The sequence below is a fragment of the Cloeon dipterum genome, chromosome X, assembly GCF_949628265.1.
Source record: "Cloeon dipterum chromosome X, ieCloDipt1.1, whole genome shotgun sequence".
Lineage (NCBI taxonomy): Eukaryota > Metazoa > Arthropoda > Insecta > Ephemeroptera > Baetidae > Cloeon > Cloeon dipterum.
In genome coordinates this window covers 9,232,616-9,255,033 of record NC_088790.1, presented here as the reverse complement: position 1 = coordinate 9,255,033, position 22,418 = coordinate 9,232,616, and the positions used below count along the sequence as shown (strand labels likewise).

The following is a 22,418-nucleotide window of genomic DNA, read 5'->3' as shown; positions in this document are numbered from 1 at the left end:
AACGAATCCTCCAGCATTCTTCTTTGAAAAACCGCAATTAAAAGACCATAGCAACGTTAGGTTAGGAATTTTCTTGATTTTGATTCCATTTAACGTGCGAAAATAAATACTCCCCGAGCTCCTTACCTTGACTTTGGTTGCTTCTTCGTCCATTATTCATTGTTTGATTTGAACAATTGTTGAGACCTCACTTCTTCCTCTCAAGTGCAAATTATTTGCATAGCCGTGTGTTGCTTTGAGTAGATCAAACAGCCACTTTTGTCCACCTAACTCAATTTTCCTCGAGTTAATTCAGTAAAAGTGCAAATCATGCACTGTCCGAAAGAGTCAATTATTTCTCGGCGGACCAAGGTTTTTTCATTATCGCTGCCAAAATAGAGTGCAAAACGCTTTTGAATATACGCCCTATATGTGTATCGAGAGCGAAATGAATTTCTGATTGACACGTTTTCGCGCGACACGTCCGGCTAATTTATTCTGACGAGCCGTGAAGGCTGAGAATGAGAATTCTTTCGCCCTGAGAGGTATTTTGCATTTTTTTTTCGTGTCTCGTACGAGCAGACTGAGAATTGGCGGGAACCAGACTTGAACCAGTTTTCGGCTGAGCTGATCCAATTAATTGACACTCTCGGCTTGAGTGCGACGAGCGATCAATTGCTTAATTGAACTAAAACGCGCACTTTTAAGATTCGACATCCTTAACGCATGAATAGGAATTAATTTAGCCCGATCAGAGCTAACAAATTCAATTCAAGAGCTACCGAGATGCCATCTAAAAGATAAACAATTTTTCATCTTGCCCATCCCAAATCAAATTTCAAAGTGGCTCTTTCGCGAGCCAAGGGTGGCAAAACAGCACAATCATGCCAACCGCGTGATCTCACTCTCTCGCTCGCTTATTTTTCTTATACACACACACACTCACAATTTGTACTGCGCGAGCCGAGTGTATATTATAGCGTCTGAAAAGAATCAGGAGTGCCTCTGAAAGGTTGCTTTGCCTCAGGGTGGGAGCAAGCGCCGACCCCGCCAGTGCGAGATGCCAGCAGTCTCAAGGCCCTCAGATACGGCCCGGGCCACGAGAAGTTTCCCTCGTGGCCTGTGCCCGCCGCCGCAGACCAACTGCCCGCTGTCAAGCAATGCTGCCACAACACAGGAGGATCACACAGGTATGAAAACAACCCCTAATGCAGTTAATTAATATTGGGAATATATTTGCTGTTCTATATTCATTCAATCTTTAAGTATCAATGAAATTTATTTATGAAAGTGCCTGTATTTGTACTTTAGACACCTTTTTATTATGAATTTTAAAGTCATTTGATATTTAAAATGAGACGAAAGATTAAATAATATCTTCTTATAAATTGGTTCAATTACTTGGTATTTTATCAAACCAATAAATTAATGACTAGTATCCTAGTCCACAAAACCATTTCATTATTACGAGACTGTCTCGAAATAAAGTAATGTCAAAGTAGAAAACAGCTCATTGCTTTCAATTAGGTAATGAACGCACACGAACATGTTTGTTCATAACTAGCCAAAGCTTTAATCTTGTTTTGGAAATATAGCTTTGTTAAAGAAAGAAAGAAGTTTCATCACGGTAAGTGCTCACGCTTTTATTTACCTCAACTTGTCATTGCAGGTCTAAGTCCTGGACGGAGCAGACGGACTACCCCAAGGAGCCTAACGGTCCTTACTACTCTCGCCCCTATCTGAGGAGGCAGGCGTCCTCAGGTAACACCCTGAAGACCGTGCAGGAAAGGTCGGAGGCGGCTCTGATGTTTTCAGAGCCACCTCCCCCTGAGCAGCCGCATCTCAGGTCGCTGCCCACCCTGGACAGGGAGGGACAGGCCATCGGCGACCTCAGGTACCTGGCACCATCTCCTCCCGAACGGGATGCTTCTGTTCAAAAGACAGAACACCATCAGGTAATTATCGTCATTGCTCCTGTCATAACACCTTAAAAAGCACAAGAAAAACGGTAAATGTTTACTTAGATTAACTTCAATTTGGAAATACTGTTTTTTTTATTAATTTTTACTAATAATGTAATATCCTCGTTTACCTATAAAATTACAAAATAATTTAAATGCGTATTTGGAAAATTGAACTCTCAATTCTTTTCAGATGCCCCTCTTGACGCAGGCCGACGTGGAGGAGTATGCTAGAACTTACGACAGTGCATTGATGCGGCATCAGTCAACAGAGCTCTTCAGCAATAACGGACCGGTGCATCAGTCGCAGGGCAGTTATGCCCAATCTGAGGGATACCACAGCTATGTTTCCAGCACCGACTCAACCAATACGCCCTTTTTAGACAGGTATAACTGCTATTATTATTTGTATTTAGATGAGAGTAATTTATCCCTGTTTTAATTTTTTACTGTATTTATAGAACACGTACTACACTTGAGCATGTTATCAAGTTAAAATAATTATTTTATCTGATGAATTTTAAATTTTCGTTTTATTAGTTTCATTAAATATGAACCAAAACTATTTTTTGTCATTAAGAATTCAATAATAGTGATCTAAATATTTTTTACTGTGGATAGGATCATAAACTATATTATAACTTTAATTTTATACTGTTAACCGTGGGTAAACTACACACAAATGTAAAACTAACTTAAATTTTTATTCTTGTACTACAGAAATAACATTTAATGCATGAAATATCATAAATTTATAACACACAGTTTCGTCAAAGAGAATCTTGGCCTTAATCGATTTCATTTCTGCAGGCTTCGTCAGGACAGTCAAGGGGGCAGTGGCCATCATCACCATCATCACCACCAGGCAAGCGTTGCCAGCAGTGGAGTGGCGTGGGATGATGATGAGGTGGCCAGCACCATGGAGCCGTCCGCCGACCAGTGGCGAGGCTCGCTCAGTGACATGAGCGTCACTTCCAGTTCAATGGGCCTGTCCTGTGAGTCACAAATAGGAAATAAATGCACCTTTTCAATTATTATTTGAAGAAGTTGCTCTTGCTCAATGGGGATTTCGCTCTCAAGTTCAACTGCCGGCGCATTGTGTTTTTGTTATGTCTATGGCCGAGGTTTTGCAAGTTACATTCATTGAATTCAGGGAAAGTCGTGTCTTCGAGTTACACATGAGCGCTTCTCAGAAAAACTATTTTTAGTCAAAGCCTCTCTTTTCTGATAACCGGCCAAATAATCCTTTCGCGGTGGGAATTCGATTGACAATGGATGCGTTTGTTCCCACAGCCTTGAATACTCGGCAGCTGATCGCGCACAGCTCCAAAGTGCAGACTCCGCAGAGGCACATGTCCGAGAGCGTGCTCATCCTGTCCTCGCAGCACAACCAGCCAAACCTTTCCAAAAACAACTCGTCTTGGTTGAGGGCAAACAGAAGTTTCAACCAGTCTACTGGAAATATTAGGTAAAATATGTGGAAATTTTGTTTTCTTTCAGTTCATTTTGAAACAAAACTAAAAATACAGAAGTTGAGTTGGAAATCCTGGTATGCACTTTAATTGTCGTTAAGAAAAATCAATCACAAACTCTTTAGTTAATTTCTAAAAATGTTGATTCATAAATTTCGTGTGCACAAATTAAGAATCAATAAAATTAGCAAATAATTTTAGGCCTGAGTTAACTTGTGTTAGATAAGAAATTTCTATGTGATGACATTCTGTCTTAAATAGAAATTCCGCCCTTCACAACTTCTCCGTGGCTGAAAGAGTGAATGAGCTGGAGCGGCACAATTTTTCGTGTTCTACGTCTGCGCTGTCAGCTCCGAAGCTGCAGCCAAGACCGAAACCCACGAATCAGTCTTCCTACAGCTCGTCCAACCTGAAAGCAATGCAGAAGGAGGCGTTGCTCAACTATTACGAGAGGAAGCAACAGCAGACGAACAGCAGTTCCTCCTGGAAGTCTGAGCCGTACCTGGCGCCTCCACCCGCGCCTCCCAGGTCGGCTGCCGTTGAAGCTTACAGGAGACCTGAACAGGTGAGAACCGCCACTGCTTGGCCTTACCCTTACGCTTCAAAATATTCTTGGTTGCGTCTGAATTACAAAATCTTTGACAGTTTTGAATGATACAAGAATTGAAGATTTAAATTTTAATGGTATTTGTCAACAATAAAATTATTGCTCATGAATAGGACACCAGTTGGACCCAAAACATGTCGAGAATAATAAAAATCACAACTTCAATCAACGAGGACAAGTCCAATCATTTCTCAAACGTCAATTAGTGCTGATCTTGATAGATATTTGAAGATAAATAATATATTGAATATTTTTGTGCAAAATCTATTTAAAATTATAATTCTTAAACTCCCTGCCAGACTGCCATGAAGATTTTAATTTAAGTAAATTAGTTTTGAGTGCCACAATTCCTTTCAAGACATAATTTAAATTTATTTTAAGTAATATTTTCTATATATCAAATGCTCGTTGGTAGAAAAAATACTCATGAGTAGCTCAAAAAATAATTTTACAAAAAGTTCAATAATTGCTTTTTAAAAGTTGATTTTTTTTTTATGTTGCAATACATGAATTAATAAAATTGTTTCGCTGATTCCAGCCTGATTTTGAGAGGCACCTTAGTGATCCTGAGCCGTGCTACCTGGCCAAGCCGGTGTCCCTCTCGCCGCACTCGGACGGCAGTCTCCGCAGGCAGAGCCACAGCAGTTCAAGTAGCATCTCGTCTGGTGAGCCATCCCACTTGAGCCCCCACCACGTCAAGTCGCCACTGAAGAAGCTGCCATCGCCCACGGACACCTCGGCAGACCTGCTTGGTCCCCTGATCATGGGGGCTCCAATCTATTTGGATGACTGGGTGCCTGAAAGGCCTCCGAAAAAGCCCCATCTGCGGGCGAATATCGGCAGGCCGCTTCTGGCGCCGCAGCAGCCTCCGCAGCTGAAGAGATGCAGTTCCAGTCCTGAACCGCCACCACCACCCACGCCACCTCCACCCAGCCACGAAGATGAGGTCTTCCAATGCGACGAGCCATTGCCTCCACCGCCTAATGACATCGACAACGTCTGCACTGATGTGTGAGTACCGATTTATTTTTTACTTTTTCATTGTTCGGTTTGTGGCGTGGAAAAAGCAGCGACAGAAAAAATCTCAAGATAAGTCCAATGGTTGATTTTTCGATTTTTTATTTTGAAGCTTAATGACGGCATTACAAAATTCCGCTAATTTTTTAAAATGAATATTTTTAAAAGTATTTTAAATATTAGGTTGAAATGACATGCTGAGGGCGCATTAAGAATTTATGGCTATGCTTTATATTAAACCGTTCAAATATTGTTTCTTAAATTTTACAAAAATAAGGCTAGAATTGAATCAAAACTATGCCACTCATTTTAGATTGATTTTTAACTGGAGAGATAAATAAACTGTTATTTTTTAATAATCCTTAGCTGTCTATGTACGAGATAAAATAAAATTGTATCCATTTAGAAAATAACAATGGATCTTATTAGCAATGTTTAATTTTGTTTTTATTGCGGTAGTCACAAAGTTACATTGTCCTGGCAGTTTATCAAATAAGATTGAGTTATATGCTAACTGCAAATTTATTTACGATATATCTGTCGAAAATTATCAATTGAAATCATTATGTAAATTTCAACGCCCAGACTTCTTTTTTTCAAATAGTTGTTTCATTTGTTCAACAAGAATTTCTTGTGAGTGTACGTTTAAATTATAATTTTATAATTAGCGTCTCATTTTGATTTATTTCATTCCTTGCAATAGAATTGAAGTCAGATATTAAAGTGGATATATACAATAGATTAGAAGGGTGTGACTTTTTAGCAAGCTCTTTGCCAGTCAAGTCATGATTCCAAACCTTTTCCAACCTTTGCTATTGCACAATCGACCGAATTTCCCTTCTCTAACATTTAGCACTCTGCATGCATAATATATATGCATTATTCCTGCAGCGTAATTAGCTTTTGCAAAAGTCGAATTCTTAATTTCGCTTTCATGCGGAAGCAAAATTGATACAATTCAATTTCACGGCACGTTCGGCCCGACCTGCTCGCCGTATCGCATCGCAAAATCTGCACGTGCAATTCTGGGTGAGGTCACTCGAAAATATTTTGCCGCGGCCAGCGTTCATTCCTTCTCCTCTGCGTCTCTGCTCAAATTTCGTGGCTGCCGGCTGATTGTTATCGCGCGTGTAATGCACTCGGGCATTCAGCCAGCATGAAATATATAAAATCGTAAATCAGACAATCAGGGGCGTGACTGGAACCGAAATTAAAGGGTTAAAATAACAAGCCACGTTACGGGGAATTTTTCGATTTCTTAATTATCAAGTGCGCAACGAAACCTTCGTAAGTGACCTTTTGTGGAGCTAACTGTAACGCTAGAGGAGTTAAACCTTTTCCCACTTTAGAGAAACACAAAAGTTCAAAGTACAAAAAAATAATAACAATACACGATAGCCTACTCCTGACGTCATTTTTTCAGTTTTATGTTGTTTGACATCACTAAACATTTTTTTAGATTTGTATGACCTGTCATCGGATGTCTATTTTATGACGCTCTTTGTAAAAACCATGCAGGTGTTCTCTCGGATGACAAAAATAAATTTCTTTTCCCAAGAGGTAATCATTTTTCTACTCCTAAAACCTGCTCATGTATGTGCAAAAATTTTCAAATGTGATTGCAACAAAAAATAAATCTGGTTACCGGCTTAAAATCGCAGCAAGTGACCTTTGTATCTGCCGAGCTTAGCTTGCCTCTGTCGTACGTGTACAATTCTCTCGCGAGGTGGCCAGGAGAAACACGGCTCTCCTCCCACCACACGGCGCGCTCACTCGCTACCTCGACGAGCAAAAAGTTAGAACAAAGCGCGACTTTTATTCCTCTCGCTCGCTCACTGGAGCCAGTCAGTTAGTCAGTCAGTTCGGTTATTCGTGTGCCTGTGCTTCGTTACGGGCCATGCCTGGATACTGGTCGCCCACCCGCCTTGGATCGTGTGCTTAACGCTCAAAATTGTCACTGTTCCCGGCTGCAAAATGGTCTTCGGACACAGCACCAAGTTTAGGCTCAGGTAAAACAGTTTCTTCTCTCGGCTCTGTCGTGCTTGGTGAAATTTTGCGCCGCTCGAATAGAGATTCTGAACGGAATGCTGGAATTCAAGACAGTTAATTGCCCTGGAGACGTTTATTGCTTGATTTGCTGCCACTTTTCGGGCCTCTTCCCCCAGCTTTCTTATTAAAATCTGAAATTTTTAGTTTATATCTGCGATATTCTTTGCTATGGAGGGAGCAAGTTGCTTCATTTTTCAAGTTAAAAGCGTTTGATTACTCCATTGCTACGTCTACTCACCTTAGTAGGTAGCAAAAATCAGGGCCAGAGCTGTGTCGAAAACACCGGATTCGGCTTTTAAAACATCACACCTTTGGTAATGTTTACCATTCCGGCTCCAAGCTGTTAATTCCTAGTGAGAATGGGAAAATGTTTGCACGTTCATCAAGGTCGGGACCCCGCGTTGCTTTGACGAAGTTGGCGAAAACGACTTGCTGTGATTATAACGCATAGGTGTGCAAAATACACACTTTGCTCTCAAGATAAGGAATCGGAATAAAAAAACAATCGAGTCTAATGCCTGGTTAAACAATAGGAAGACACACGGGAGGAGAAAGAAAGCGTGCGATTTTCGCTGTTAGATAAGCACCGTGCAAAAAGCGTCGAACAGTAGTAAATCATGCGTGCCGAAAACGGGAAATGCCTGCAAAAAGTGTCCCTTTTTTGCACTGCTGTGAAAACTCTTACCGAAGCAATTTCACGCTGGAATTGAACTCTGGTGACCTCACAAACGTATCGGGTGACACCCATCTTAATTTATGCTGCTGAATTTTCGCCTTGACCTTTCAGGGTACTGCGTCAGACTCATGTTGCGAGAAAATTATCATTTGAGACAATTTTTCTCCGTTCATGTTTAAGTGGATGACGATAAAGTCCAGCTTTATTGCACTGAAGGATTTGTCTTTGCTGAGGATGATGCAAAATTTGTCTTTCTGACTCATATGGTCAGTGTTTGCGAAAAGCTCGTGACAACGCACAACCTTTTGTGTCTTTGTTTGTTCATTCTTGTCGTGCGACACGCGAAACACCGCGCGGAGGAATTTGTCGCTGCCTAGAAATGCCCGAAATGTTTGAGAACGGGACAAAGGTCAGTCAACCACGGACAAGTTTGTCTATTAGAATATCCTCGGCGCGTGTGTGCCTCTGCTGATTGAGTTGACGTGTTGCTCGTCTACGCCAAAAAGAAAACACACACGCGTGTCGTAAAAAATCAACAGAAAACTAGTTTGAAGTAAAAGTGTCTGGTGCCTCTCTTCGCTGCGAGGAACCATAAATTAGGAAAATCGCGAGAGGTAATTAAATTGGTCGAGGATTAATTCGAGTGGAATGCTGCCCGACTCGATTTAATCACGGCCGAACCGCCAATCTTGTTATGCTCACTGGTATCGACAGCATTTTGCTTTCTTCTCTCGCCCCGAGGAAAAGCTTTGTTATTACGTCTGTTCCAAGTAAAAGGAAAAGTGTGAACTCTTGATCACCTGACGAGGGTCACGCTTGCAGGAAAACGGTCCCAAATTAAACGGTTCCCAAAATCAGCTGAAACTCTCTCCAGTCGGTCGGATAATTTTTTTTGCAGCACTTGTTTGTTGTTTGTTTGCAAAGTGCAGAGATTTTCTCCCGACTGTGCGCGGCGAATGAATAAATTTTACGACGGACAAGAAACTATAAGCAAACGAGAGAAAGTTTCTGTTCGCTCGGGCAGATGACACGATCGTTGTTTGCTTCTTATGCCGCACGCGGCCTTTCCATGCAAATACCGCACAAATTTACGAATTACACGCCCGCCGCCGCGAATGCACCAGGCGACACATAACCTTTCGAGCCAAGTGACAAATAAAGTATAAAAATCCTGTTCCTCTCGCCCCGTGCAGATCGTAATTTTCCGTTTTATTCGCGATGCTCGATCAAAAGTGAGATTTCGCCGTTCTAGTACACATTTTTTCGTGCCGTTAAAGCAGCGAACTGCCAAAGAGGATGTCGGCGATTGGCGCGCGATGAGATTGTTGAAAACTTTCCACGCATTGGCAAACACGCGGAATATTAGCAGAAGCGCGGCACTTTAAGTGTTGGCTATAAAAATAACCAAGTTAGAAAAACTGCTTGGAAATCATGCCGGCGACCCCGATTCAAGATCAATTTTTGCCTGCCAAAGCTAGTAATTAGGTATTGAAAGTCTGAATTTTTTACATTTAATAACATTATTCTAGAGAAGGCTTCAAACGCTTTCCTAGTCAACCTCTAATGAAAAATCATAATAATTATCAAATATTTCCCTTCTTAGTAAATTAACTGGAATGTATGCGTTGGTGTCATATTTTCCTTATTACTCTGAGATTCATTTCCTTTAATTATGTTGTTTATTGTGGTAGATAAAATCCCAAGAAAAACTTAGTGCAGGGATATTTATGAAGTTAAAATTAATCACCGTTTTAGTCTGCTATAAAATACATACACGTATTAACTTACTTTGTTAAACCATTATGTAGTTGATGTAAAAAGATGACCAGAATTCTTTGATTTTTTTTATTCTCACACGATAAAATAGTAGAAGTTTGTAATTGTTTTTTTGTAAAATGAAAAGTTTTTTGCAACAATGTAAGATATTTTAAGTGCCTCAACATTGTCAAAATGTTACCTCTTTTTAATTGCTTATATAGTGTGTATTTTTATCGACTCCATTCCCGACTGTTGAACTCGATTCGCGTCTTTTGATGAAAATTCTTTGCGCTCCATCTATTGCAATTAGCCGCAGATTATTGTCGTAATTTACTGCCAATTAAGCGTCGTTACAAAAAACGCACATTTCTTTGCCGAACGCACGCGCAGGCGTTGCTCCTCTCTGCTCGAATCTCCTTTATATTTTTTTCTTCTTCTTCACCCGTGGCTCGTCTGATTTAAGTACCGTGTTGTATCCTGCTATTATATTCTCGGGTCACAGATTTTTCGCCATTGCGTGCAGTTTGCTGGTCGTTGCCTTCTGCTCGGCAGCCGACTCTCCTTGCCCCAAGGAGAAGAATTTTTACGGCGCCTTTGCGTCAGAGAAATATTTCAAAGTCTTTGTAAAGCGAGACTCTGACCTGAAAATGACCCTCGGAAGAGTATTTTGGGTCCGAAACGTTTGTGTTTTCTCTCTGATTAGAATTTTCAATGGATGGTATACCTCAAAACCGCAACTGCAGAACTGGAATTATATTTCCAAGTAAAACTATAAATAGACTGAAACAAACAAATTCCGACGTTGTATTTTTAGTAAGGAAAAGCGCACAAAAAATTCAACTTAATTTTGGAAAGCCCAGCAGCGCTTGACTGCCACAATGCTTATTTTTATGAGAATTAAACATGCCTATAGCATGAGTGTACCGTGGTTGGCAGGAATTACTTTTCTGTGTAAATTTTAATCGTTTTTATCATGCATCGTTACTGCAGTTGGCTTTTAAGGCGATTAGCAGCTGTTCTTCTAATGAGTTTGAAGAGACATTGTTCAGATTTCTAATTCAAAGCCAACCGATTGTGCGCTGATCCGTTTTCACTTTTCAGCTGCCTGACATTTGTCAGGTAATTAGTATTGTAAACCGCATGTCAAGCATTTTCAGGTCGGCTCGAATAACCTGAAGGCACCTTTCTGGTCGAAACGCGCCCTGCCGTGCAAAACAGACCTTGTTTGGCGTCAAATTCCGATCGAAATTACCTCAAAACCGGTTCAAAACAAAGGTGCATTTGCCCTTTTTCCACTTTCAAAAGTAGTTGCTGTGCTGGTACACAGTTGGCTGGAGATAAACGAGGTTGATATATATTGGAGCAAATATTTATTCCGGGCACAGCTATAGCACAAAGGTGAACCGCGACCAACAATCATCTGATTTCTCCGCAGCCCGCATGTCGTCTGCGTGTGCGGTATGAAACGAGAATAATGACGTTAATTGTAATGCAACCGTCGAAGGAGAAGTGCGAGTAAAAAACCCGAAGGAACCTCCTCCTGATCGCTGCTTCTTCGCCTAATTGAAACCTTGACGGAGAAATTTCTCGCTGAGAGAGTACCGACGAGTGTGATTAGTAATGATTCTATTCTGTTCTGCAACCGCAAAATCGCAATTCACCTGTGTCGCCAGCACCTTCAGTGTTTTTGTTGTCGGAGCAGCTGACTTGAAAACTGGGGCACCGCACTTACGAAATAACCAATAATTTTTTCAATTGGATAATTAATGTGAATGGTTAATGACAATTTCTCGTAAACCTATTACGACACAAATTATAAAGGAAGGGGGCGTTAATTATTGATATCATTATTTATATTTTGACACCACACTCGGCCTTGATCTGGTGATATTTGAAACAAACCTGAAACGCATCTTTCATGCCTGAAAAAGTGAAGAAATCAAATTAGAATCGGATGATAGGTCCATCCAGCGATCCTATTTTAAATAATCAAGCGGCACTTGACATGAACTAGACCACTTTCTAATTATATAGCTACGTGCCCTGCAGTTGTTTATTAAGTACCCTGAGAAAGGTTCAGTGTGTATAGCAACCCGTAACATTTCGTGTATAGGGTATTAAATTGTATGTATGTTTGGAGGTCTGGAGAGCGTCTTAATTATCATTAATCTGTGAGCAAACAGCAGCTCACTCCTGATGAATAATTCAGGTGTGATGCGCCGGCCGTGATAGCGGAATTTATTTGGCGTAATAAAACACTTTTATTGCACTGGCCACACTATCTAGAGCATAATAGAAAACTTTTACAGGTGTTGAGGAGATTTTCGGTTTTCAAGTTGGATCATAATTTCCCGATCCCGTTTTTCTTGGTGTCAGTGACTCGCGACAAAATAGGATGAAAAACTCGCGTGCGGCGACCTTCTTAAGGTTAAACCGCGCCGCCGAGGTTTCGTGTGCACCTGCTCGCGTAAAACCGATTGCGAGAGCGCCATCCGCGGAAAGATAACTGTCTCAGGTCGTGTGCTGTGCGAGAAAAACAAAGAACGTTTGTGCCGCTCGCGACCTCCTAATTGACCTTAATTTACTGGCGCGTACATTTCGAGTCTGATCCTCGTCTCTCAATTCATCTCGACAGCCAACGAGAGCGAAAGAGCGTGAATTTGAATAGCGGCGGCGTTGGCTAATTTGAGAGAAACTCGCGCCGCGCAGAGATAATCAGATGACGAACAAAAACAATTCGCGCATTTCTGTTTCTGCTGTACGCGTTGACCCGTTTTCTGAGTGAGCTCCCTGCATGAATTATTGACCATTCTGCGCTTTGTTTCCTCATTAGTGCGGCGCAGTAATTACAATGGGATCCAATTTTCCGCAGCACACTCGCTCTCGTTCTTTTTCTTTCCTCTAATGTTGTACTCCTGCAGCTTTTACTTTTTGGATTCGAGACTCGGCTGCACGAATCGACGCCTAACAAAGCGGAAAAATTTAATTCACATCCGGCTGCGAGCGTCTTTCCCTTATTAAGCTTGCAGAAACTGAGCGAGTGACGCAACGTGCAGTCTTCTTTTAATTGGGCTGATGCCGATTTTTATTTTCAACTGCGGTCCCGTCTCTTTCCGGTCATGCTTTTCGCCATAACTATTATCTTTGTTTTTTACTTAATTCGTGGGAAATTTTATGTAATTCCTTTTTTGGGGGCAGGGGACGGTCTTTAAAGGAAAAAACTCAAGCCTTTGTAGATTTCTCAAGCACGCGTATTCTGTTAAATTTAAGATTTGAGAAATTAAAACGAGCATGGAAGCACGGTATAAGACATGAATAATGCATTCAGTCTAAAATCATACTTAAAGTTGTGGGGAATTATCTAGGCTGACAATCTTTCCGTCTAAATCCTTTAAATGTTAAAAAAGTAGACCTAAGAGCCAATATGCACTTAAAAAGTGGATTTATTAATTATTTAAGTTTTATCCCATTTGATTTCATTAAAAATATTCCACCATGAATCTAGTAAAGCCATCTAAACGATAAAATTCCAGCTCACAGCGAAATAATTAAAATGGTTTCTAATTAAAACTGTAAACAGGCAGACTGCTAAAATTGAAATAGATAAATAATGTCTCAACTTAACTGTCAAAAAGGCACCAAATTTATCAGTTTTTTATTTGTGCTCTGAAAATTAAATTTGTTGGTGTTTACCCACTGTGGTTAAACTTAAAAAGAATAGAAACTTCCTTGAATTTTCTTGACCACAAACTGAATATTATTTTAACAAGATTTTACATCACCTGGCTTTTTCGTGTTTAGAAAATTTTGAAATCAATCATTAACAAATCATTCTGAAATTCTGATTGCAGGAACAATAGCAAGAGTTCGAGCATTCCGTCGACCGTTGTGTCTTCGTCGTCTGCCAGCTTGCTGCGGTGCAATGTGGACGCGCCATGCAGCATCGAAGGCTCGTACAAACGCACCCCCGAGACGCCGGTGAAGGCGGCCGTGGTGACGACTGCGCTGACGGCCACGACAAGGGCCAGCATCGCCTCGTCTGTGGCCATCGGCGTGGCGCCGGCGCTCGCCTCTAGTGCTCCGCGCATCCTCCGCCCCCTTAGCAACAAACAACGCGACCCCCTCGTCCTCAACAACAATAACAACATCACCAACCTGAACAACAACAATAACAACACCAACTCCGTGAAGAACAGCCTGGACGGCGTGGCGAAGCAGTTCTCCGCCTTGTCCACCAACAATATTCTGACCAAGAACAAAGGACTCTATGAAAAGAGACAGGATGACCAGAGGCTCATCATTCCACCCAAGAAGCCAACCTACGTCAGGTCCACCCTGAACTCAGGTTGGTGATTTATTTTATTCAGTGAACACTGTCGCTTTTTGTAATGAAATAGACTGCCCTAGTCAGGATGCTGGTAGAAAAGAATCGTACATTTTTTTAAAAAATATTTCCCTTCTTTTTTTGGAAATTTAAAAATCTTTCGTCATATCTTGAAATAGTTTGAATGCATATGAAAACGACAAGCTTCTAAATGTCTTTAAATTGAAAAGTGGAGTTAAAATTTCCAAGAGTTTTTAAGGATAATGTTTGGGTTTAGAGACCCAACTGAATCAAGGTTCCGCTGAGAATTAATTTCGGTTTTTAAAATCAAAATGCGTGGCTTAAATTTATTTCATATTGCGCTACTTGTTTTATTACAATTTCACTAATTGCATTTTTTTCTTTTTCCCAAACTGGTGTTCCAATTAAATGTCTTAATGCTTTATCCTTTGCATCATTGGCTGTGGAATCTTCCCTTTTCTCGGTGACTTAAGTGACAGGTACTTTTTGTGTCGTAATCGTCATTGCCAACGGCTCAGATTCAGAGCTGAACAATTTAATAAGGTAGTTTTGCAATGCTTGATAAACTTTTTATCGCGCTGCTGCAATTGGTGACATTCGGTGCCAGCGACTCTAATGAATTGCCGAATCGATACACGCACAAGCCCCGCGTCGGATTTAGGGGATAGAGGGAGAGGCATTAATAAACTGATATCACGCACACCAATGTTTACCAAAAATTCTCTCTCTTCGTGATTATTGGCGCACACTCGATAAGGATAAAAATTGTATTCCCAGTCCACGCGTGACTTATTTTAACTCTCGTTGCCTTTCCCCTGCTTCAGATTGCACCCCCGCAGCCCCGGTGGCAAACCGGAGCCTGAAGCCGGTCGTGCCGTCCCTCCCGCCCCCGCCAACAGTGCCGCCCCCGACTGAGCCATGTGAATCTCTAAGCAACCACCTGGATGCCTCCAGCCAAACAGATCTCTCAAGCAGAACGGAAGCAGCGTGAGTTTATTCGCCTTTTTCGATTGCCCCAACCCAACACACTAGCTCATTTTTATCTCTCGCCTCGCTCGAGGAACCAGCCGTGCAATTAGAACACGGAGAGATTTATAGATCTCGTCATGTAAAAATGAATAATGACGGTGTTGCAGGCAAGAGCCGAGTTCAAACAAAGAGGCCCCCGCTGCTCCCGCGAGCAACCCGGTGCCATCACGGCTGGCCTCTGAGGTGGCCCAGAGGGAGGAGGAGGAGTGCGCGCAGCTGACCAGGGACCTCGCCAGTCAGCTCCCGCCCTCAGACAGGCTGCAGGAGATCTTGGGTAGGCAACTCACTTAATTTGCGCTGACTGTGTCTCAAATGTCTCGTTTTTGTCGTGTCGATGCTCAGATTTGTCTTCGAGGTAAACTCTTGAATTTTTCCTTTATGCAATCTTGGCTGTTTAACGATTTTAAATTTTTCGAAACATTTGCAAGCTGGCAACGGAAGGGAAGGTAAAAATTCAAGAATGTGTTTTTGTCTTTGGCTTTTTGTTTATTTTCTCATTATTCCAAAATTTAATCAACCGTCCAGATTTTAATTGAAACATTTGTTCCGCAGCGCCACAAGTAGAGAAAATAAAGCCTACAGAGTTTGTGGAAGGTCTCTTCCAAATCCGGCCACCGTCAAGGGCGTCTTCAAAGTCGTCGGCCTCATCGACGAAGCCCTTGAGTCCGCCCCCTCCCTCGACGCCCCCCAAGGAGAGCAGCCCCAATAAATCTGCAGACACGTAAGCACGAAATACCAACGCGGAGACTAAAATGCTCACTAAATCAAAATTCGATTTCCAGAAGTGCGAGTGAAACGCTTCCGGCTAACTCGGTGTACTTCACAACGTCAGAGCCGAAAGCAATGTTCCTCACCAGGTACAGCAAGGACATTTCCACCAGCAATCCACCCATGACGGAAAACCTGCAGCGCAAAAAGGTAGGAATAATTAATTGGATTTTAACAAAATTTACCTCGTTTGATTTGTTTTCTAAAATTCGTCTCTCCAAATTTCAGGAGGAGTTAGTTGCACGTTTGTCCAAAAAGCTGGAGATCCTGAAGGAAGAGCAGACTGTGATGGCCATGGAGATCAAGATCAACGAGATGCTTGGACTCGGACTGCAGGACAGACTGAAAGAGGCCTCAAAGCACCAGGAGGCAGCAAAGCTGGCTCTGCACGTGGACGAGGTCGGCAAAATCACAAGCCTGCTGCTCGGCTTGTCCGGCAGGTTGGCCAGGGTGGAGAACGCCCTTGTCGGACTGAATGCCGTTCCTAAGAGTGAAGAAAAAGTACGTTTGGCTTTTTAATCAAATTCCTTATTTTCTTAGTAAAGGTTGAGCTGTCTGCAGTCGTAATGATAATTTCCAGAAAACAATTAATTTTTTTAGCTGATTACAGAGTGATTTTTTGTAACTAAATGGTTAGTTTTGGACATTATAAATTTTGGCTTAAGATTTTACCATATTAAATCATTATCGTCTAAATCAATTCAAAATTATTAAATTAATCTATTTCAATTTGAACACAAAAATAGGAAACCCTGATGATGATATTAGTAAAAAAATCATTCAGAAATCCTAGGAGTGTCATGGGAAACCGTCTAAATATTCAAAAATAAACTACCAACCTGTTATTAGCCTTATTTTTGTCAAAACCCCCGTTTTTAAATTCCCCACTTCCTGCCCATTTGCTAAAAATCGCATTTTTTAAATCACAGGACACACTGCTTGCCAAGAGGGAAAAGCTGAGCTCGCAACTGACGGAGGCCAAGTACTTAAAGGAGTGCATCGACAAGCGGAGCACACACCTGGCAAAGATGCTTGCAAAGATTCTGGATGGCGACGCGTCGACGGACTTTGAGCACTTCATCTGCATGAAGGCGTCTCTTCAGGTGGGCACGCGGGAGCTGGACGACCGGATCGGCCTTGGTGAGGAGCAGCTGGCCGCCCTGAAGGAGACGCTGGCCGCATGACCCATCCCATTGCTGCAATAATTCATAGCAAACCCACTCCCATTAGCGTTTGTTATTCAGCGCGGGTAACGATCGCTAGTGACGCGGACACAAGTTTGAGCGAGTGCAGACGCAGCCTTAAATTATTGTTTCACGCGGCGTCGTGAAGCATGCCAATTTAAGAAGAGCTTTTCTCGTTTTAATTATTTGATAACTCGAGTCTCTGATTGTATGCAGACTGCGCCTGCCTGTCTGGAGTGAAAAATTACTTAAATCGCAAATAAAATTGCATTTAGTCCTCATGTTTCGAATTTTTTCTCGTTTGCAAAGTGATGTTGTTTCATCCTGATCAAATATTTTATGCCCAATTGACTTTCCCCAGCTGGAACTTTTAATCAGACAGCGGCAGCGCGATTTGCCATATAAATGTGACGCATCTTGTTGATTAAATTAACTCTGTAACTAGTCTCTCCCTGAGTAAACAGATTGTGTAAATAGAAGATAAACAGAAATATGCAATTTTGTGCAGAAGCGGAGATGCAACTGCTTAACAAGCAGTCGCGATTAAAATATTACAATATTATTACCTAGAAGAAGAAGTGTCTCTCTTTTGTCTTGATGATTTTGTTATTGAGGCTGTCTTGTGATATGTGAATATTAGATTTTTGTTGAAGTGTTGGAAGCAGGAGAACGCGGAAACGTCAAATTGTTACGCAAAGGTTGTAAGCCCAAATTTGTTTTCTGTCTGAAAAGAGTCCGAATAATTTTTTCCACGCCCTCAGCCAAATTGTACCTAACCACTTTTCACTGGTGCTTAACTCATGCATTACGCAGTGCTTGGTTTTACTTTGTAATTCACCTCCTCATACTGTTTTAAGTTTTTTGTGCCAGGTCAGAGCTGAATGAGTTCCTAAAGTCTCTGATCACCTTAATAGTAAAGATGTAATTAGCGCGATTAATTGTATCATCTGTCCACAAAAACAGCAAAAAAGTTTGGGATTTCAGCAACTTTGTTTTGATTAATTGATGTACAATTAACTATTTTTGCAAAACTGAAAGCATGTGCTTTAATTTGGATGTAAATGATTGAATGTGAAAATGAATCTTAAAACACTATGTATCTTGGAATAAAAAAATCAAATACATTTGTTATAAAGTGAACATATCGACATTTTACTTCTGCAATCCAAGCCTTCACTTTGAGTTCAAAGTTAGTTATTTTTTTCATAACGTGATGAGCAAGCTTTTGATCTAAATACCAAATTTTATAAGGATTATTTTTTAAATTAGTGCGTATGGTATTTATTCAGTAATAATTGCTGGATTATTCGGTTAAAACAATTTGTTTTCTAGAAAATAAAATTACGAGAAGATGAATGCTAGAATTAACTGACGAAAACATTTAGAAACAAACACACAGAACAGAATTTTTACTTCACTTTATTCTTTAATTCTCTGCAGAATTAATTTTATAAAAAAGCTTGCACATGTTTATTATGGGTATATATATATATATATATATATATATATATATATATATATATATATATATATATATATACTAATCCACTAATTTGAAGCAAGTCTTTGGGCAGCCAGCATAAAATGGGACGTTATCCAATTCCCAAATATACATTTATCGTTAAATTAAGAAAGTTAAATCATATCTGAGCGATTTCTCCTTTAACTTTTGTGATACATTTACAGAACACCAGTACCATTGAACGGTTCCAAGCGACCAGTATGCAACCGGCAACGCTACAATGCAACAAAGGTCACATAGCCAAAGAAGGAGGCGTTAGTCACGAAGAGCGATAGTAGTTAATATGTACACATAATGAAGAATGGTATTGTATTGGATTAAGAAATAAATCTATATGAGCTGCTGAGCAAATTAAAAAAGGAAAACTACTTTCAATTCAATGTTGTATTAATTATCTGTTACCTGTGAAATAAAATTCATATAATATATCATTGTTGAAGCATAGCTAAAATTAAATGTACCAAAATCCTGAAAAGGAATATTCTAAATTTTTATATTTCCTCTAATAATTTAAACTACCGAATTTGTCTTTTAACTCTAGATATTATTTTATTGAAGCAAAACCCATATTTATAGTAAATTTAATGTAATATCTTCCCTTGTGTCTATTTCTCTATTTTTTTTTGTTTAATTATTTATTAAACATTTCTTCTCCGTTACCTACTGAAATTTTAATGCTCTCAGCATGACCTTTCCAAGGGTATTATTTTCATAGAGTTAGAAAAGGTACATTCACGTCTCACGTGATTGATCTCGACCGACACACGCTGATTGGCATCGGTTACCCTGCTTAAAGGTCGCATTATCCGAGCAGTGGGGGTGGCCTCGCGGGAGGGGGTGGTGTTTCGACGCGTGTCCGTTTTCTCACCAACGATCCGCTCGATGCACATACCATACGTACAATTCTATATTTATGATAGGAGAGATAGACAGACAACACGCGTGGTTTTGTTGTGTGTGAATTTCGGCATATTGATTATTTATGACACCTAGCAACCGCACGAAAACATCCAAGCGCAGCTTAATTATACTTAGTCGCTGCTCACTTGCTCACCGAGTTTGGTCATTGCATTTTCACGGTCAAGCGCAAACAGAGTAGGCGTCAAATTCAACAACGTTCAACGTCTGCGTGAAGGGGTTGCAACGTCAGGTGAAATTTCGTTTGTTTATTTTATTCTCAAATCTTGAAGCTTTTGAAGCAATTTTTTTTGGCCAATAAAAAATCTGTGTATGGTTGAAACTATTCTTTAAATTTAACTTTTCTTCAATACAATTAGCAGAAATAACTCATAGAAAATAGTTGGTTAATTTTGGAATAATAGTATAAATAGTAGCATTACGTTATTACAAGGCGCTAAATATTTTTTAATATAACGTAAAATAAGAATTAAATGGCAATGAAGAAATCCAAGCAAAAAATATGAGCTTTTCTATTCGCAGAAGAGTTAATTGATCTCGTAAAATGTTCAGAATGGATAGAAAAATGTGAAAATTTTAAGGAAAAATCACTATTTATATTAAATTATTGAATTTTTCATTTTGTAAATGAACAACACGTTGTTACACTCTTTACATTTGATTCGGTGATTCGATCTGATATCGTTCGTGTATTCGTAGAATTTGGGTGAGCAATATTTTAGCACGCAATCCACTGCCGCGTGGTCCACGTTTTTTGCTTATTCCCGCTCGCTCATGCAAATCGTTTCCCGTCAACAGGTTGACTGCAAATAAGGTGTCCTGGAATTTCAGCATTCGGCAGCGCAGTAGCTGCAAAGTTTGCGAGGAAAATGGCATTTTTCAAGAACGTACTCTGCTGCTCAGGGGACACAGAAGTAACTAATTTTTAAAATGGATTCCTTTGCAATTTTGTATGATTTGAATTCAGGTTTTTGCGGACTTAGATGTGTTTCATCAGCACGGTGAACACTACTCTCGGTACCTGGAGTACTTGCAGGGCGGCGACGAGAATGACATCACAGGCGATTTGTTGAAAGAGGCGAGCCAAGAGGTGTCGATGCATTTCGAGCAACTTTCTGGCAAGTATTTGATGATTTTGGAAACGCACGACAAGAAGTTGCCAGAAGACGTCAAGGGCAAAATCAGAACTGCATGCGGAATGTCCAAATTGCTGGTTAAAGAAAAACTCACTCAATTCGATCAGTTTGTTGAGGACTACGAGGTAAGAGGTTAAATAAAATATGGAATATCTAAGCCAAACAACACTTGAAATGATTTTACAGAATCAAATTGCTAATAATGAAAGTGCAGGAAACAAAAAAGTAGTGCATTTGGACGATTTGAAGAGCTTTTTTGAGATTATTTCGGTCCAAGTAGCCGACCTTGACGAAATGTTTGACAGCATAAAGAGGTTGAGAGAGCATGGCTGGAAGGAAGTACCGGTAAAAATGTGTTTTTAAATTAAGCCGTTTAAATTGTTCAAATATTAAAAATCCTTGCGTTTGTTTAGAATTTAATTGATATTACTAAATAATGTTAACAATATTGTATAATTATATCCCTTTTTCGAGGTAACCAATAAATTTAATATTTTTCTTTTTAGATATTTTTAAGGAACTTTCTTGAATGGCTTACAATTAGATAAAAATCAACTTTGATGGAGTCAATAATCTTCTAAGGTGACTTGCATTGAGGGTCATGGCCACAGATTAGTCAATCTAGAATATTTTACTCTATATTATTTCAAGATTTATGGATTGATTATTATAATGTATTATTGTAGGCCCTGTAGACCAAGCGTCAAATTTTTATTGTTATGAACAGAAATAATTAAATAATAATTATGTTTGTATGGTCATATTTTAAGCCTTAATATATTTCCTGAAAGTATACAACACTATGTTGAAAATTGGGTACCAAACCATATTATTGGAACAGTTAAGCACATCTAAAAGTTTAAACAAAAATATTTTAATAGATTTTACTTATTTACATCTTCCAAATATATTTTCAAATGACATATACATCGATGGAAAGAAAACACAAAATGAGTGGGGAGTGGGTAATGTTGACGAAATGAATAATTAATAAGTTATCCATCATTGTCGCAATCAAAAACACGACATTTGAATGTTTACCTTGACCAAATTTATTTAATTAGCCAAATTATTAATATTTATAACATCCGCGTTGTTTGATCTGGCAATAAATAATTATTTTGCAGGAGTTGACAGTGAGCGACGAGGAAACTGGTCTAGAACGCAAAGGGAGCAAAATGAAGCTATTGATCGAGCCGCCGGCGCCAACCAAGAACGCCCAAGCCGATCTGGAACGCCGCGAACACCAGAGAGCCGAGCTCCGTAAAATTATGCGCTCGCAGGCTGCCGAAATGGGCAAGAGCGACGACGACATCACCGTCTCCATATACGAGGGCAAAAAAATCGACTGAGGTGCATGGGAAGTGGGACGAGTGCGCCAGGGCAATATTTCATTGCTTGTCTGCCAAAGCGCATTGATTTATCGCAGCCCCTTTTCAGCGCGTGTGTGAAATGCGTGAAATATAATTTGCGAACGACCTTGTTTTGCCTCAAGATAGAGTGTCGGGGGTGGAGGGAAATTAATAGGTATTTTGTAATAAATCAAATGCGGCCTCAAAGTGTATAGGTGGTTTCAAATTTTAAATCAGTTTTCGAAAGAGAATATTATTGCAAGGCTATTGGGGAGGCTTTGTTAATTTTCCGGAATTTTTTACTCTCTGTGTGTTTCACTCATGTTTCATTGTTATGCTGACGAGTTTCAGCAATATGCTATGGTGATATAATCAGTTAAATAAAATTAAATACACTACAGTATATGAATATAAGCTTTTTATCCTTTTTATCGCTTAAAATAAATTATGGGATACAAAAGGATAGTAACCCAAAGACTTTTACATTTAGTTTTGTATCACAAAGTTTTGTTTTCCATTTTGTCAAAGAATTTTGGGAACTGTCGCTTATTTGCGCCCACTACAGAAAATCGAGAAAATCATTGATTGAGTGGCCTTTATTGCACGCCTCTTTCCCGCGACAAACTCTGCCAACTGGTCACCCCA

At 40.1% G+C, this 22,418-nt stretch overlaps 2 protein-coding genes across 6 annotated transcripts in view; both read left to right on the top strand.

Annotated features, from left to right (window-relative positions):
- The window catches only part of Shrm (Shroom), a 68,831-nt gene extending 50,846 nt beyond the window's left edge, over positions 1-17,985 (top strand). For 4 of the 5 annotated variants that reach the window (XM_065494685.1, XM_065494686.1, XM_065494689.1 and 1 more), the window contains 14 exons: positions 1,007-1,169; positions 1,649-1,934; positions 2,134-2,327; positions 2,751-2,935; positions 3,234-3,408; positions 3,674-3,977; positions 4,558-5,030; positions 13,371-13,864; positions 14,689-14,851; positions 15,001-15,167; positions 15,446-15,614; positions 15,676-15,811; positions 15,890-16,162; positions 16,591-17,985. In XM_065494685.1, coding sequence (XP_065350757.1) covers positions 1,007-1,169; positions 1,649-1,934; positions 2,134-2,327; positions 2,751-2,935; positions 3,234-3,408; positions 3,674-3,977; positions 4,558-5,030; positions 13,371-13,864; positions 14,689-14,851; positions 15,001-15,167; positions 15,446-15,614; positions 15,676-15,811; positions 15,890-16,162; positions 16,591-16,845 — 3,437 coding nt within the window. In that variant the 3' untranslated portion in view covers positions 16,846-17,985. The remainder of the gene's footprint in view (positions 1-1,006; positions 1,170-1,648; positions 1,935-2,133; positions 2,328-2,750; positions 2,936-3,233; positions 3,409-3,673; positions 3,978-4,557; positions 5,031-13,370; positions 13,865-14,688; positions 14,852-15,000; positions 15,168-15,445; positions 15,615-15,675; positions 15,812-15,889; positions 16,163-16,590) is intronic. The other variant, XM_065494687.1, reaches the window with a different exon arrangement.
- A 1,253-nt stretch (positions 17,986-19,238) lies between these two features.
- LOC135945612 (disks large-associated protein 1-like) lies at positions 19,239-22,170 on the top strand. Its single transcript, XM_065493409.1, has 5 exons — positions 19,239-19,517; positions 20,084-20,199; positions 20,253-20,546; positions 20,608-20,766; positions 21,549-22,170. Exons 2-5 carry the CDS (start codon positions 20,155-20,157, stop codon positions 21,771-21,773), a joined length of 723 nt encoding a protein of 240 aa, XP_065349481.1. The 5' UTR covers positions 19,239-19,517; positions 20,084-20,154; the 3' UTR covers positions 21,774-22,170.
- The last annotated feature ends 248 nt before the right edge of the window (positions 22,171-22,418 follow it).

Excerpts from the sequence above, each read along its gene's own strand:
- LOC135945612 (XM_065493409.1), top strand. The coding sequence starts at position 20,155 with ATGGCATTTTTCAAGAACGTACTCTGCTGCTCAGGGGACACAGAA. Across the intron at positions 20,200-20,252 it reads GCTGCTCAGGGGACACAGAA|GTTTTTGCGGACTTAGATGT; the intron begins GTAACTAATTTT and ends ATTTGAATTCAG. Across the intron at positions 20,547-20,607 it reads AGTTTGTTGAGGACTACGAG|AATCAAATTGCTAATAATGA; the intron begins GTAAGAGGTTAA and ends ATGATTTTACAG.